The 16,558-nt window shown below is 42.9% G+C and overlaps 1 protein-coding gene across 4 annotated transcripts in view; it reads left to right on the forward strand.

The window, feature by feature from the left end:
• The window catches only part of LOC137304706 (casein kinase I), a 160,650-nt gene that overhangs the window by 116,855 nt on the left and 27,237 nt on the right, over positions 1 to 16,558 (forward strand). For all 4 annotated transcript variants that reach the window (XM_067973378.1, XM_067973380.1, XM_067973379.1 and 1 more), the window contains exons 8-10: positions 4,000 to 4,084; positions 8,421 to 8,569; positions 15,601 to 15,699. In XM_067973378.1, the coding sequence (XP_067829479.1) occupies positions 4,000 to 4,084; positions 8,421 to 8,569; positions 15,601 to 15,699 (333 nt within the window). The remainder of the gene's footprint in view (positions 1 to 3,999; positions 4,085 to 8,420; positions 8,570 to 15,600; positions 15,700 to 16,558) is intronic.

Consider the following 16,558-nt stretch of genomic DNA (forward strand, 5'->3'; position numbering starts at 1 on the left):
TACCTCACTAACAATATGTGGTAAGAGATAAGAAATATAGCCAGATAGTTAGGAGAATGTAAGGGAGTAACCATTATGAATATGGATATACTGGAAAGAGATAAGCAAGGAAGACCATAATTGATCTCCACAGTTTCTCATTAGTGTGACAATGGACAAGAAATAGGTGGTTGCACAGGTGCATTGGAAGAGATTACCTAATAAACGTTGCTCTACATGGTGGGTTAGACTAGTGTACTCGCATATTTAACCAAGCGTAGGTAGGATGTGTTGACGTATTAGTCTTACATTAGGGGAAGTGATTAACCATATAAAGCTGCTTTAAAGACTTCAGCCTAGTCTTGCTGAGGCTAGCGATGGCAGTCAAGACGAAACGCTTGCGGTATTCCTGATGATTCCTTTGCACGTGAGTTACTGTCGGTACCAGTCTCTTGGGCACTGCATGTAAAGGATTGTGTTATATCATCGATTTGATAAATCGAGTATTAACCAGTGTGTGTTTCCTCGTCCTCGAACTTGTATTAGAAGTAAAGGATGTCTGACAGTATCCTATAATACCGCCACATAAGGGCAAAGGATATTTGACAACATCCTTTAGAAACCCAACACACAGCACTGGCAAGCTTCCCATTGCATGTACAGCAAGGGCCATCTATCCATTAGGGCAATAGCTCTGCCAGTTATTTGGTGCTAAGTATGAAGAATCCCAGCCTCTGACAGTTGCACCCCTTCAGGTCCCATTGATGCGCCAGGCTGGTCAATTATCAGCAGTGCCCTGGAGTATTGCGTGGCTGACCTATTGGATTATTGAACCTGACGTAGAGGGTTCACTCGGTAACAATCTTCCATCGTCAGGCGGGTCAGCATGAAGCCGTCTCAACCTCAGAGCCTGCTTATTTCCTCAACACCTCCCCTACCCCCTCCCTCCTCAAGACGATAATTACTAATTGATCATTAGGTGTTTGACTTCAATTGTGTTATGAGAAAGAGCGGAAGAGCATCTGAGCAGGAGGCAGACACGGAGTGGGAAGCTAATGGGTTGAATCATCCCTGGATTTATGACTGTATCTGCACTAATGACCATCCAGCTGTCTAACAACCACCCTCAATAACTTGTTACTGCTCACAGTTTAAGAAAAATACCATAAAGAAGTGGATGGAATAAAACAAAAGGATTTTAATATTCTTGGTCTCTGTATAATCGTTAAAGGAGAGTGGGTGGTCTTGATGGTGCGTGACTATTTAAGCTATCACCTGATGGTTTCGTGTACTTTTATTTTTACAAAGTAAGAGAGAATTTGTTCAGAGACAGCACTTCAGATCTACATATTAGGAGAGGACGTGAACTATTGAACTTTGCATTAACCTTTGCCATTACACTCAGTCTTTGTTCCTGGTCATTTCTGATGTAAATCTTAATTTTGAAACTTTGTTTTTAATTTCTGATCTGGTTATTTGTTTCAGCATTCACCTGGCATCATATCACTTTATGGAATTATTCTTTAATACTTGAGTGGTTCCGTCATCAGTTACAAAATTAAATAGTTTTAATATAAAACATTTAGATATTGAGTCACCTCTGTCAGCTCTGACATTGGTCTATCAATGCCTGTCCGAGGGAACGATAGAAATTGCTCCCTGCAGTGATCCCTGTTTATCAAGGGGAAGTCTTCCAGACATGCACACAAGCTTGTTTACCAACCTCTCGTGAGGGTTACATATGACTGGTAAACACCAGCTGCTGAGAGTCTTGAGCGTGGGCATGTAACACTTTGATTTATTATTTCAGATTGTTGTCTGATTTACAATGCTAATTCCACATCCAAATTTCACCTGCCTTAGCTGAGATGCACTACTGCACAGTCGTTTTCCTATGCTTGTCTTGGTTGCTATGTGAAGATCAGCTGAAACAACTGAATATAATTTTTTGTTATATGCACGCATAAGTATGATGCATGTGCTTGCACAATATTCACTTTCTAACATTTTATACAAGATTCCTTTGGCTGGTTTCCACATGGACTCCGAGAACCACCAAACAGGAGCCCAAGCCTTTCATAGGAGGGTGCGAGGGGTTGAAGACAGTAAAGGCCATTTTGCCCCTATTTGCTGACCCACGAAGTATAATTGGGCCATTCCACAAGCTGCAGGAACGTTGAGAATCCATTGCTGAATGAAGTCATTGTGAATGTAATTTCTGAACCAGCACATGTGGTAATAAATAAAGACCAGGTGTAGAGGGTGCGGTAGTGTAATGCTTATGTAACCAAACTGGTAATCCAGAGGCCTGGAAATAATCCAGAGAACGTGAGTTTCATTCACACCATGGCAGTTTGAGAATTTGAATTCAGTTTTTTTTAAAACAAAATCTGAAAGTAAAGAACTGGCATCTAGCAAGTCACTCGTGCATCACCACCTCCACCTTCTCAGGGCAACTAGGGATGGGCAATAAACTTCGACCTTGCCAGCGAAGCTCACATCCCGAGAATGAATTAAAAAATAATGTATGGAGAAAACAAATGTGGGATGATTTAATTTTTCTTTATCAAGACTGTTATCCAAACATGATGGGGGGAGTGAGAGTGTGTGTCTGAAAGGAGTTAGACCATCAGAGTAAAGGTTGGTCAATCGGACAGCAGCCTGATACACTCCCATTTATTTGCTAGTTTGTTGTAAAAGAGAAAAAAAAAACAGCACCCATTAGTATGAGGATACAGACCCTTTGGGTGTTTGAAGTGTGTGTATGTATTTAGATTTCTTCTGGTTTCAGCATTGTTCTTGTGGCTGGAAGCAATTTAACTTCTGAATTCTGTTGCTGTAGAAACATTAATTTGTACTCCCCGAGTGGTTGCATCATGCAGTTTAAAACGGCAGCTGTGTTGTACCTGAATATGGCAACAGCAATGTTTCCTTGTGCTGTGAATCAATTTGAATCGAGTATTCAAATCCGAAAGGCTGGTCGAGACTCTTGAGGGCCGAACTCATCCGCTGGCGGATCCTTCCCGCTTGTCCCTCCGTTTTGCTCCAGGAAGCGGGAAATAAGTTTTTGCACTGGGAAAACTTGAAGGGAGTTAGAAGATCCTTCAAAATTAAAATGAAAAAGGACATTGTTGAAAATATTGTTTAAATAGGATTTGAGGAAAGGAAAAAGTGCGTGTGCAGTGCGCAAGCTCATCTTTGTACTGCTACATACCTGACCTGTTGGGCAAGGTGGCCAAGGTGTTGGAACATGGGAGACAGGGTCAGAGTTGGTTTGAAAGTTTGACCTGAAGATTAATACAATCTCACGATAAGTACTGTAATATTTACTTTTAACAGTTTATAGTGTAATGGTTCAGAATTCAGCTTGCCCTATACTTGCCCTGTTGGAGGCACTTGGAAGGTTTGATGAATTTTCCATTTCAAAAATGTTGAATTCAGTGCATTAGTGATAGCCATAGTCTCCATGCATGATTTCACTCTTGTCATTTCCAGTCCCCAAGATAGCCATTGGTTCAGTTGTTTTGCTGGCTGTAGGGGCTGTCACAGCTTGAGTATATGAAGGCTTGCCAAACCACAGTTCATTACTCCTCTGATATAGTTTCACTGTTGGGTATTAGCATAGTACTGTGCCTCTCTTGTCCCATAACTTTCAAAAGCAGTACATTTCTGTTCAGTTTTGCTGCACAGCATCGTCTTCCAGAAAGTAGCTGTGAGCTTCAGTGTATGTGCACATCGGTCTTCTCTCCCCGCCATCTCCTCCCCTCCCCCACCTTTAATCCAACTAGGAAATGTGCAGTATGCATACTCCCAGCACTCAGTGCACAGTAATTGCCCTGAGCAGTATTTATCTATATGTGCAATCTTTGCCCCAATGGATGTTCCCTAAAACCTTATTAAAATTATAAGATTCATTTTTAATCTGATGCTGATTAATATAGTTTTCCCAAGTTTTTCAGCCGGCTGCCAGCGAATTGTATGCATGTTACATATCGCTAAATCGACTCTTTTTGGTTGCAGGCAGACACATTGAAAGAACGCTACCAGAAAATTGGGGATACAAAACGAAACACTCCAATTGAAGTTCTCTGTGAGAACTTTCCAGGTATGTTTTGCAAGGGTCACATTCAACACGGGCCAGCCTTATTATAAATTCCTAGACGGGCTCGTGCAGAGTAGCACAAGCTGTGTTTGCTACATGCCACAAATTGCTGTGTGCCTTGGGATTTTTAATATGAAAGAACTTGAGAGCCAAACTGCAAGGTATTACAGTGAAGAAAGAGTAAGTTCAGATAAGATACATCTCTTCTCCCCCCACCTCCCTTAAAAGTTGTGTTCTGTCCTTGATACTAAACTCTGTTGATGGCTGCTGCTGTTGCTACTCGGAGTTAACCTACTTCAGTTTTCCTCTGCTCGGCATCCCACTGAGTAATTATGGAGCTCTTCACACATGCACCTATGTTTATTGCTGAGGAGCGAACATCACTTTGTCACTAGGCTGCTGACAGCTTTTGCACTAGTTTTAAATGTACATCTTTTGTGCCAGAGAATCGGATCAATCTTAAACTGGATTGAGATCAATTAAAAACACAAAGCAATGAAATTGCACAATGTACAACTGTACAGGATCATAAATAAGATTCTTTTCACTTGTGACTAGATAAAAGACATGGAAATTTATTTGTGATCTTTAAAGTAGAAAGTAATTCAACCATTAAGAACTACTGCTAATGGCTATTTACCCATACACTCTTTAATATTACAATAAATGTTCCATATCAGGTGCATTTACTGATGGTGCATCGGAATGACTGACACCTTGATCAGGACATAATTTGGGCTTTTTGGGTTTTGTGCCTTCAATGCACCATGGAAATTGTTTGAATCTTGCTATTCTGCGTATGACTAAATCTCCTCCACTTTCTTTTCCCGCCAGGAGTTCTTTGTCGGTTTAGTCTGCACTCTGTTTTTGATGTTTCTTTAGCATTGTTTCTTTGTGGATAAATTCATGTCATTCATACAGTTAACATCAATGAGACTTTCCTCATTTAGATGTGTATCTTCAAACCAGTGCTGTTGATATGACTGGCATAGTCAATGGCTTTGGCTTAGATTTTGCAGCGAACCTCCTTGAACTCGTCCACTTTTTGTTCACTCATTTCTTGTTAAAGGTAATTACTGAGATGTTACTTAGTGCCCCTGTGACTGCCTCATTGAATTCCTGACATGAAGCAGGGGATTTCAGGTGACCCACATCCAGTCTTTTCACAGTCTTGAGAGCCTTTTGATGATGAGACAACTTAGAGCTGGTTATATGGTCCAGCATTTAGCTCTATGAATAACGTGATTGCGGTGTACATGGATATTGTGTTGACTTAAATAATATAGTGAAGTACATGTTAGTGCTTTGAGTGAGGATGTATGCAGGAGGTTTTGTATGTATCTACTTGGTGAAATAACCAGTTGATCACTTTTGGAAGCAGGAACAGGCCATTGCTGTTATGTGATCTCAATGATGGCCATCAATGTCATGGATTATATGGCCATAGATGTCTTCAAGGAGGATGAGTTTGTTCTTTTGTTTGGAGTAATGGACATGTTGTGCTTCAGATGTTTGTAGAATTTCTTCTTGGTGCCATCATGATAGATGCTCAAGTACGTGTGGTAGTTTGGTATTCAGGGCAGTCTCATCAACGTGAGATAGTTGATTCCGTTGGAGAGGTCTTCTGGCCTGGTCACACATTTGGAATGGATGGAAAAACCAACATCAAGCTCATGCCTGTCCCCTGCTACTTACTCTATCTAGAAGAAGGTATATCCAATTCCACTCTCAATGAGCTCACCTTCATTAGGTAATCTGGTTTTATTGAGGATAGTGCTGTCTTTTGTTTGTAAGAGGCTCTTTAGCCAATAGGGCATGCCATCTCTCTGGATGGTCAGAGATCTGCTGCCTATCCTGTACTCTGTGGATGTTCCATGATGCAATAGTGAGCGATTTCCTTAGGAAATAACCCACCGGCTACAACAAACTGGCTAGGGTGGTTGAAATGGCCAATTTTTAACATGGCTTATGTCACCGCCTCACTATTCAGGGTGAGCAATGAGGTCCAAAAAAGGGCTGATTAGATATCCAGGTAGATGCCGAACACTCAATCCACAAAGGTCTGGGCCACCCATATGCAAGTTTGAAACTGGGGCAGTGTCATCTACAGCTATTGCTTTGTGGCTAGCCTGTCACCACTTAATGTTTTGAACAAGAAACTGTGTGTGCTTTTCAGAATTATTAAATGGAACTTAGAGATCTGCTTGTCCATCATGGTCAGCTATGCCCTATTCCAGTGGCAAGGCAGTCAAGACATCTGGAGGCATGATTGGCTATAGTGGATAGCCATTGCAATCTTATGTCCGAGTCATCGCCTTGGTTGCTCCACAACACCTTGCTACAATACCTCCACTGCCACTGAGCTTAGAAAGAAAGAAAAAACTTCCATTTATATAGCGCCTTTCATGTCGTCTGGATATCCTAAAGTACTTTACAGCTAACAAGTTACTTTTGAAGTGCAGTCACTTGTTTTCTAGGCACATATAGCAGCCATTGTGTCCACAACATGGTCCTTCAGACAACAATGAGATGAATGACCAAGTTAATCTGTTTGGTGTTGGTTGAAGGATAAATGTTGGCTAGAGAGAACTCCCCTGCTCTTCTTTGGAATGGGATCTATTCACACCTACCTAAGTAGGCAGATGTTGGTTTCATGTCTCATCAGAAAGTTGGCACCTCTGGCAATACAGCATTCCCTCAGTACTGCACTGGAGTGTCAGGCTGGAGAATGTGCTCAAATCCTTGGAATATGTTGAACCCACAACCTCTGTCTCAGGTGAGAGTGCTACCAACTGAGCCACAGCTGGCGCCAAGATGAAGATTCTTCTGCCAGATCTGCTGCAGTTCATCTGTAGTCATTGATGGCAGTGCCACAAGCCACTATTATCTAGTTTTGTCTGCCAGCTGGGACAGTTGCCCCAGGTGTGGTTGGCACCAGTACACAGTCAGCTAGTGGGAGGAAACGATGATAATTGTGTGTATGGAAGGAGCAAGCAGTGTCTAGGAAATCACAAGGAAGGAACTATTGTAGGGACAGAGGTGCTACCAATATTCTAAAGTGCATTTTAACAATAATGTGAATAGGAAGACCGCAGTTATACTATATCTCCGTGTCATGTCGTAATCGGGAAGTAGAGACACTTGTTTATTGGCCTCTGGTGGTAAGAGTTAATAGGATCATCATCTCTGTTCCATCATGAAAATATGAGTGCAGAGTAGTAGACTGTTTGAAAACATTTTTTGTACATCTTTGCACTGGCTGCATTTTTCACCACAGTTACTGGGGGCATCGTTACGTGTGCAGCATCACTTCCAGGTATACTTTTATTTATTTTTATGCTGCACTTTGCCATTGGGCTGGTGCCCAAGAGAATGCAGCACCGATGTCAAAACCGTAATGAAAAAGGAGCAGTAGCATTCTTCCCCATCTCTGGTTTGAAAAGCTAACTATTGCTCAGCGGCTGCTTGAAGGCGACCGTAAGATCCCAGCCCAGATTGGTTTGTATATGAGATTGGGTAAACAGATCCTCGTTCTATGCAGTGGATCCATTGAGGTGGAGCAGCACAGCCCCTTCTCCCACCACCACTTGACCACCTCAGTGTCTCCTTTCCAAAATGACTATTTATAAAGGGCTCCATGGACAAGCCCTTTAGGAGAAAATTGTACAACTGAAGCTCAAAGGAATAAAGATCTGAGTGCAGGGAGGAACCTTTTGGTTAAGTACTTCATGCGGTAGATTTGCTGTTCCCATTGATAGATTGATTGAAATAATTGGATTGTGTAGAATGTAATGAAAAACAATATTCACCACAGAAGTTGAAAATTCCATTTTTCTTCATGTGAACATTACTTCCTTTTGCGCTACTTGTAAAGTCCCTGTAACTTGAAGCTTTGAAAGCTTTTAGCGCACTTGCTGAGTTAGCTTGCAGGAATTACGGTCTAACTTTTAATATGTTCAGTAACTGTAGACAGGACTGTGCCCTCGCTCCTCGTATTCCTCTTTCTGGGTTGGATTTGAGCCCAGTTCTCGGAGGCGAAAGGACACCATTCCTGCCTCCTTGTCCCCAACATCTGTTGTCTGGTTCTGTTTGTAACCAGTCTTTTGCTGCCCAGATATTATGGTCTTTTGACAGCCTCCATTGAACACAGTGCATTCAGTTCATGGCAATAGATGTATCCCACTGAAGTACTTGAGCATTTCTGTCCAGATAAGCCAATAACAAACTTTATTTCTCCTCTCTTCTATTTCCCACCCCCAATAACTCAGTGGTTAGACGTTTGGGAAACTGGGATTATTTGCTTGACCAATGTTTGATTGCCGTATCTTTTTGTTTGCAGAGGAGATGGCGACATACCTCCGCTACGTGAGGAGGTTAGACTTCTTTGAAAAACCAGACTACCATTATTTACGCACACTGTTCACAGATCTTTTTCAAAGCAAGGGCTACGCTTTTGATTATGCATACGACTGGGTTGGCAGGCAAATAGTAAGTAACGCAGCAGCTATCATGATTAAACATGGAATGAATTACTGTATTGTGGATAAGGTGTCCATTCCATAAGGCATGGAGTGGACAACATTTCATCCATTAACCAAACAGCAAGGTTCTACCTGAAGGAATTAAACTCTCAGGGTTTCAGATATAGAGCATATAATGTACTCAGTGGTATGTGTGGTAAAATAGCAATTTTTGTATTTTAAGGAAAGGACTTGGAAAGGATTTGCATTTATATAGCGCCTTTCATGACCTCGGGACGCCCCAAAGCACTTTGCAGCCAACAAAGTACTTTTGAAGTGTAGTCACTGTTGTAGGGAAAATCACAGCCAATTTGTGCACAACAAAGTCCCACAAACAGCAGTAAGATACATGACCAGATAATCTGTGTGACATTGGTTGAGGAATAAATATTGGCCAGAACACCGGGAGGACTCCCCTGCTCCTCTTCAAAGAGTGCCATGGGATATTTTACATCCACTTGGTTTAACACCTCATCTGAAAATTGGCACTTCTGACAGTGCAGCACTCCTTCAGTACTGAGTTGAAATGTCAGCCTGGATTTTGAGCTTAAGTCTCAAGAATGGGGCTTGAACCCTCAACCTTCTGACTTTGAGGCGAGAGTGCTACCCACTGAGCCACGGCTGACACCATTTATGTAATTGTTCCTGGGGAGTATTGACCAATATACATAACTGGCTAGACCGATCCTTGTATTCACTGAGGGATTGTTGTCTTGGATGAGTTTTATGTCTGTCCTTGTTCAGAAACTAAATTAAACTAAGCTAAGATAAAATTGTTTTTGTGACTGAGACAACTTAAGTGAAATGTTAACATATACAAACTGGCAAATCAATTTAAATAGGTTAAAACTTTGCAACGGCAGGATGGGCATTGAGAAATGGTCAAAAGTATGGTATTGAGGAGGCTTTTTAAAAAAGGGGGAGAAGGGTGATGAGGCAGAGGCATTTCTGAAGAGAACTCCAGAGAATAGGACCGTGTCAGATTGTGGGGGGCAGGTAAGGGCTTGAAAAACTGCACAGAATGGTGTCAGAGCCTGTAGGACACAGGCTGGGACATTGGGCTGGTGGAAGTTGCCAAGGTAGCTCCCCATCTTATGGTGGGACTTCTAAAGGAAGAAGCATATCTTCAATTTGAGGTGTTGGGTGATGAGCCAGTGGCGAGCGGGCGCTGGTGTGGGTAGAATACAACCAGCATATGAGGCGCCTGCCAGGAAAACATTGGAATAATCGAGCCTGGAGCTGACGACTGGATGGATGAGGGTCACAGCAGCAGATGTGCTGAGGTAGTGGCGGAGGTCGGCGATGTTTCATAGGTGGAATTGGGCAGTCTTTGTTATGGACTCGGACAGGTGGGGGCCTGGGGGAGGTTTGGCTTGGTGGGAAACGAGAAAGAGGGAAGTTGCAGAGGCAGCTGAACGGATGGTCTCAAAGAAGTCCATAAGCTACTTGCACATGTTAGAGGTGAGGGGAGAGGGGTTGGTAGTGGAGAAAAGAAACTAGGGTTTAAGTTGGCAGAGGAGAGTGAGACCTACTAGAGCTTAATATAGTCCAGCCAGATTTGATGCTGGATGGCTACGCCAGTTGTGTGCCAAAGATGTGCCTCTTGGACTTGAGGGAGTGGAGATGGCGAGCCATACCGGGGTGGGGAGACGGATGAGGGCGTGAAGGTTTTGCCGGGAGTAAGGCATCAAAGGATGAGTGGTCGCTCAGTGCAGAGGCTGAGGGATGGGGGATATTTGGGAGAGCAACTCAGGGTGGGGCTTAGGGGCAGGTGGGGGTAGTAGTAGAGAATGAAGATTTTAAAGGAGGGGCGAGAGAGTGCTCAAAGGAAGAGAAGGTGCCAGACGAGTGGGGGAGACACCAGGGTTTGACTTGGTGATAATTTGTAACTTTCCCTCATTTCAATATCAATGTTGCGCACAAATTTGAAGCTTGTTGGAAAGAAGCTTGCATCCTATAGGAGCTGAAATCAATGATTTGCGAGAATGTTGTGACTACTTTATACTCCAGTGAGGTGGACCTGATGTCTGCCCAAATTCAGCTTCCAACTGGTGATGTCCAGAATACGTCTTCAGGATTCCAACTTGGGGCTGATAAAGGTAAACACTGACTCTGCATGCATCCCATGCCAGGAGCAATTAATTTAGAAGCAGTGCAGTATCAAATATTAGCAGATCTGTTGCCACAATGGCTTCATTCTGTCAAAGCAATTGTAAGTGGCTATTTATGGCACTTAGTTGGGTGCTGCAGCCATATGTTGAAAATTAGTTGCACCAGTAGAATGAATGATGAGAGGGTCCTGGATCTAGAATAGGAAAGAAGTGATGAGGGTTGATTGCACTAAGATAACATACATTGAGCATGTTATTCAGGAGTTGCAAGGAAAGTTGCTGCTGTTTTAAATGTCTGCAAAAGTCGACGCATCAGATGAGGCAGGCCAAGAAGGTGGCTAGGTGATGTGATGGTGTAATCGACCTGTGCAGAAACTGGAAAGTATGGGGTGCACTGGTCACCAGTCTCCAGAATGAGGTGGGCACAAGGATCCTGACTGAGCAGATGACCTGTTGCTCCTAGTGTGATTCTAGAGAGAAATGTGTGTGTGTGTGTGCACACACGACAACTCCCATAGAGCTGCCCTGTTGAGACCCACCGCTCAATCTGATATTTTGGGTTTGCTAGTAATACATACGAAGGCTCTAGAACATTGTATAAATGTAATATTGGCTGCAAAAGCCTTTCAGTAAAGTTTGTATCGACGCTGAAATCGGCAACATAAACAATTTATATTTAATTTAATTAAACAAAATCTGAATGGGTAAAGAATTAGCAAATTAAGCTCGGGTTGCAGACAGCACAAGTGCTGTTTAATGAGTGAAACCTGGCCATCACCGGATGTTTGAAATTGGCACAGTGTTTGATGTTGCACCTTTGATATTAATCTTCTGTTGCAAACATCAGAAAAATAAGCAGCTCAGTATATTTAACTTATTTGTTGCTTTAGAAGGGGTGGGGAGAATGTGATTGTTTTGGGGATATTGGGAATTTAAATTTCACAAACATGAACCGGGGATCCTGATTTAAATCGTGGGTTCATTTTATAAATGTGCAGTTGCTCCAGCAACAAGCCTTTTTGTATTTGGTTAATTCAGACTCTGCAACCTGTATCAGATCAGTAAATAGATGCCTAAGTAATAACAGCCAGAGACATGTGATGAAGTGGATTAATGCTACAGAATGCTAGGAAATGCATTTTAGGCCGTGATTCTGAATGCAATGAGTTCCTAATCTCAACGCACTTGTTGGGCAGAGGCATCAAGGGAAGGCCAGGCTCTTCCAAATAGAGATTGGCAGCAGGGGGAGTGAAATACTGTAATAGGAGACATTGTGCTGTACTTGCCCATCTCCTACCAGCTGCCTTAGGTGGGTGGCTAACAAAAGTGGTGGGCTGCCCAATCCATAGCCATGGTCTGTAGCATTATTGGTAAGAAGGGAGAAAATAGTTTTATTAATATAGAATTTACAGCACAGTAACAGGCCATTCAGCCCAACTGGTCTATGTTCCGCACGAGCCTCCTCACACCCTACTTCGTCTCACCCTATCAGCATATTCTTCTACTCCTTCCTCCCTCGTACTTATCTAGCTTCCCCTTAAAAGGCATATATGCTAGTCACCTCAACTACTCCATGTGGTAGCGAGTTCCGCATTCTAACCACTCTCTGGGCAAAGAAGTTTCTTTATTGGATTTATTAGTGACTATCTTTTTTTATGGCCCCCAAATTTTTAATATTTATTTTGGAAGCACTCTGAAGTTATATCCGAGCTAACCCGATGTTTAATTATACGTAACCTCCTTTTTCTAAGATACCACACGTTTTTAATTCTTTTGAGTGTCTCAGCCCTTACAGCACTGCTATTGAGATAACTCGTTTCAACGGTGTGTTTTATTCCTTGGCTGCCAAGATGATTAGTCATGTGCTTAGAGTGCCTGAAAACAACCAGCAAAAGGCTTGAATTGGTTACTTGGACCGATGAGATCAGGAGAACCGTAATGCTGAAAAATTGGCCTTTGGAGGCAGCCTCCAGTGAGAGGATAATTTTTCAAGGTGTGTGGATCCAGCTCCATAAGGTGCATCCTCGTGTGCTGGTTATAAAACCCTGCATGGTGGTGCCACATGCACAATGGATTTTACGTTATGTTTTGGGTTTTCATAAATATCAAGGACTTAACTATTTTTGCTTCAGCACCACCAATTTTAAATGGGTGTCCTTGCAACAAATATGAAGCAGTTCTCTCTCGCGTTGGTCTGGTCCCCTTAAATCAGACTCAATATTGGAGGTCTTAAAAGATCTCCTGTGTAGCCTCTGCCTATGTTGTTACGCGTGTTGCAAAGTTTGTGGTTATTTTTTTCCGTAACAGGCTGATTTTCAAATACGTACAGACTTTGAGATTGGTTCAGTTATGAATATTGCAACCTGTTATTTTTTTGAATGAGGCTGGCAGTTACGAATTTCTAACGAGCCTTGGCAATCAGGTGTATTTGAATTGAACAAGCTCTAACCTTAGAAAGATATAGATTTTGGCTGGCCCCTCCAGCTTGCAAGGCGACAGCGGGGAGGGAAGCTGAGTACACAGAGCCACAGGTTAGTATTTAGATTTGTGACCTTCCGCTTTCAGGTGATAGAATTTCTCCTGCAAATCTATATTTACCATAAACAAACATTATGCAATTTGCTTGTTCATTGTTGATTTAATAAATTTGCATAACAGTTTCAAACTGGAATGAGGTCTGATGTGCTGTCATGATGATCGGAGATAGATCTTGTGGAGGAATAAGAATTCCAGTAGTTTAAAAATGACCATGGTTTTCTGTTCATTGTCCCAGGTGGGTTACCAAACATTTACCTGAATAGCAAGACGCTCATAAATGCCTAGGGAGCTGGGATCTGGAGTACGACAGCTAAAAAATCCAGAGTAAAAAGAGTACAAAAGACACAAAAATGTAACAATCCCACTCTTGCTATTGGATTGGCTGACAGTGACCTAAAAAGACATTCTTCATTGAGTTTAATGAGTTAAAGAGGAATTCAAGGTTTTCAGGTACTTGCTCTGCATCTCTGGTGTTGCAGATTTGAAGGTGTCGATGCCCCGAGACTTTTTACCAGTTATGTAATCAGTTTAACCTGTTCTGCATTAAACCACTAGGTGGAACACCTCACAGCAATCTGCATTCTTCCAGATACTTTGAGGAAGAGGAGGGGGAAGAAATTTGCTTTGCAGTTGATGCTTCTCCTGTCTCTGGAACGCAAAGCAACATTAAACTAGGAAGCTCTTGAGAATAGTGCAGCTCATTGCTGCCTCATCCTTGAGAATTGTAAACAATTTTACAACACCAAGTTATAGTCCAGCAATTTTATTTTAAATTCACAAGCTTTCGGAGGCTTCCTCCTTCGTCAGGTGAACGATGTGAAAATGAAATCCTCGAAATGAAATCGCATTTATAATTCACAGAACAATGCTTGGTGAGTACAGACAGTTTTTTCAACTGCCCGTTGCCAAGGCAATCAGTGTGCAGACAGACAGGTGTTACCTGCCAGGTCTCTCAGAATATACAAATCACCAAAAAAAAAACAACAAACAAAAAAAAAGAGATAGAGAGGTAGAAACATAGAAAAGACAGCAACTGACCCGTTATATTAAAAACAGATAACATTTGTTCGCTGGTGGGGTAACGTGTAGCGTGACATGAACCCAAGATCCCGGTTGAGGCCGTCCTCATGGGTGCGGAACTTGGCTATCAATTTCTGCTCGACGATTTTGCGTTGTCGTGTGTCTCGAAGGCCGCCTTGGAGTATGCTTACCCGAAGGTCGGTGGATGAATGTCCATGACTGCTGAAGTGTTCCCCGACTGGGAGGGAACCCTCCTGTTTGGCGATTGTTGCGCGGTGTCCGTTCATCCGTTGTCGCAGCGTCTGCATGGTCTCGCCAATGTACCATGCTCTGGGGCATCCTTTCCTGCAACGTATGAGGTAGACAACGTTGGCCGAGTTACTCCTGTGACTCGGCCAACGTTGTCTACCTCATACGTTGCAGGAAAGGATGCCCCAGAGCATGGTACATTGGCGAGACCATGCAGACGCTGCGACAACGGATGAACGGACACCGCGCAACAATCGCCAAACAGGAGGGTTCCCTCCCAGTCGGGGAACACTTCAGCAGTCATGGACATTCATCCACCGACCTTCGGGTAAGCGTACTCCAAGGCGGCCTTCGAGACACACGACAACGCAAAATCGTCGAGCAGAAATTGATAGCCAAGTTCCGCACCCATGAGGACGGCCTCAACCGGGATCTTGGGTTCATGTCACGCTACACGTTACCCCACCAGCGAACAAATGTTATCTGTTTTTAATATAACGGGTCAGTTGCTGTCTTTTCTATGTTTCTACCTCTCTATCTCTTTTTTTTGTTTGTTGTTTTTTTTTTGGTGATTTGTATATTCTGTGAGACCTGGCAGGTAACACCTGTCTGTCTGCACACTGATTGCCTTGGCAACGGGCAGTTGAAAAAACTGTCTGTACTCACCAAGCATTGTTCTGTGAATTATAAATGCGATTTCATTGAGGTTTTCATTTTCACATCGTTCACCTGACGAAGGAGGAAGCCTCCGAAAGCTTGTGAATTTAAAATAAAATTGCTGGACTATAACTTGGTGTTGTAAAATTGTTTACAATTGTCAACCCCAGTCCATCACCGGCATCTCCACATCATCCTTGAGAAGTGATGTAGCAAGCCTACGTCTCACAGGGAGGGGAGACCGAGGAGGAGGTGGCACATTCGAGCCCAAACAGTTTCACTACATAGATTGAACGAAGCTTCTGTTGGATCATGTCCGCTGCTTAAAGTAGATACGTGTGTGGGGGAGTAAAGCGAGTTGTAGAAAATTAGATTGTTGGTTATTTTTGTTGGACCCTAACACGCCTTTGTTTTTGTCCCACAGCCCACGCCGGTCGGAGGCAGTCACGTGGAGCATGGAGTAACCAGGGAGGGCCATGTACACCGAGAAAAAGCCACACAGCAGCAGCCACTCCGAAACCAGGTCGGTAACAGGATTGCTGGCAGTCCGGTTTGTTTCAGCCATTTGTCGAGCGCACTGATTTTGCGTTGCCTCTTTGGCCCCTGCTTGCAATGACCATTCAGAAGCTGGATTTACCTAATTTACTGAAAATGTGGAGTAAAAGATTAAACACGTTACCCACACATTTGAATAAAATGGTGCCAGGACCCACTTTTAAAGGAGGTGGAAATATGCTTTTAAATATCAAATATTCCCCATAAAACCCTTTTACTGCTTGGGACATATCTTCATTTTTCTTTCGATTTTTTTTTTTTTTTCCTTCAGTTCAATGGGGATCTGCCATTTCTGATCTTCCCTTTCTATACTGCGTCACTCAGCCAATGACCACAACAGAGGTGGGAAAGTGTGACGGGCCAGCATAATTTCAGGCCTTGAATCCCAGTAGGGTGGCATTGAGCTGAGGAAGTCAGTCACCGCTCAGTACACTACTGGCACTTATAGCCCCCCTCCCTCCACCATCTAGAGCCAGGCACTGTACACTAATTCACCAGTTTCCTTATCAAGCTGTTTGTCGACAACCCCTTAACGTCGTGAGTGGAGAGATGGAATGGCAGATCTCCGTGTCCTCCTGGCGCAGGTGAAATCCACAAAAAGCAAACCGCTTTTTGCCAACTATCCCGAATGGAACTTCAGTCGCTTTTTGAACCACTACAAAGTGCTACGGTTGAACGCTGCTATGTTTGAACAGATTAACCACTTAAGTTGCTCTGGTGCAGTATTAGGTATGTTAGTGATCACGGGTGATTTCAAAGCAGTTTTATGTCACAAGAAGTTCTTTCTGTTGTGTATTACGATTTTATATATTTGGCTCACAAAGTTT

The sequence above is a fragment of the Heptranchias perlo genome, chromosome 38, assembly GCF_035084215.1.
Source record: "Heptranchias perlo isolate sHepPer1 chromosome 38, sHepPer1.hap1, whole genome shotgun sequence".
NCBI lineage: Eukaryota > Metazoa > Chordata > Chondrichthyes > Hexanchiformes > Hexanchidae > Heptranchias > Heptranchias perlo.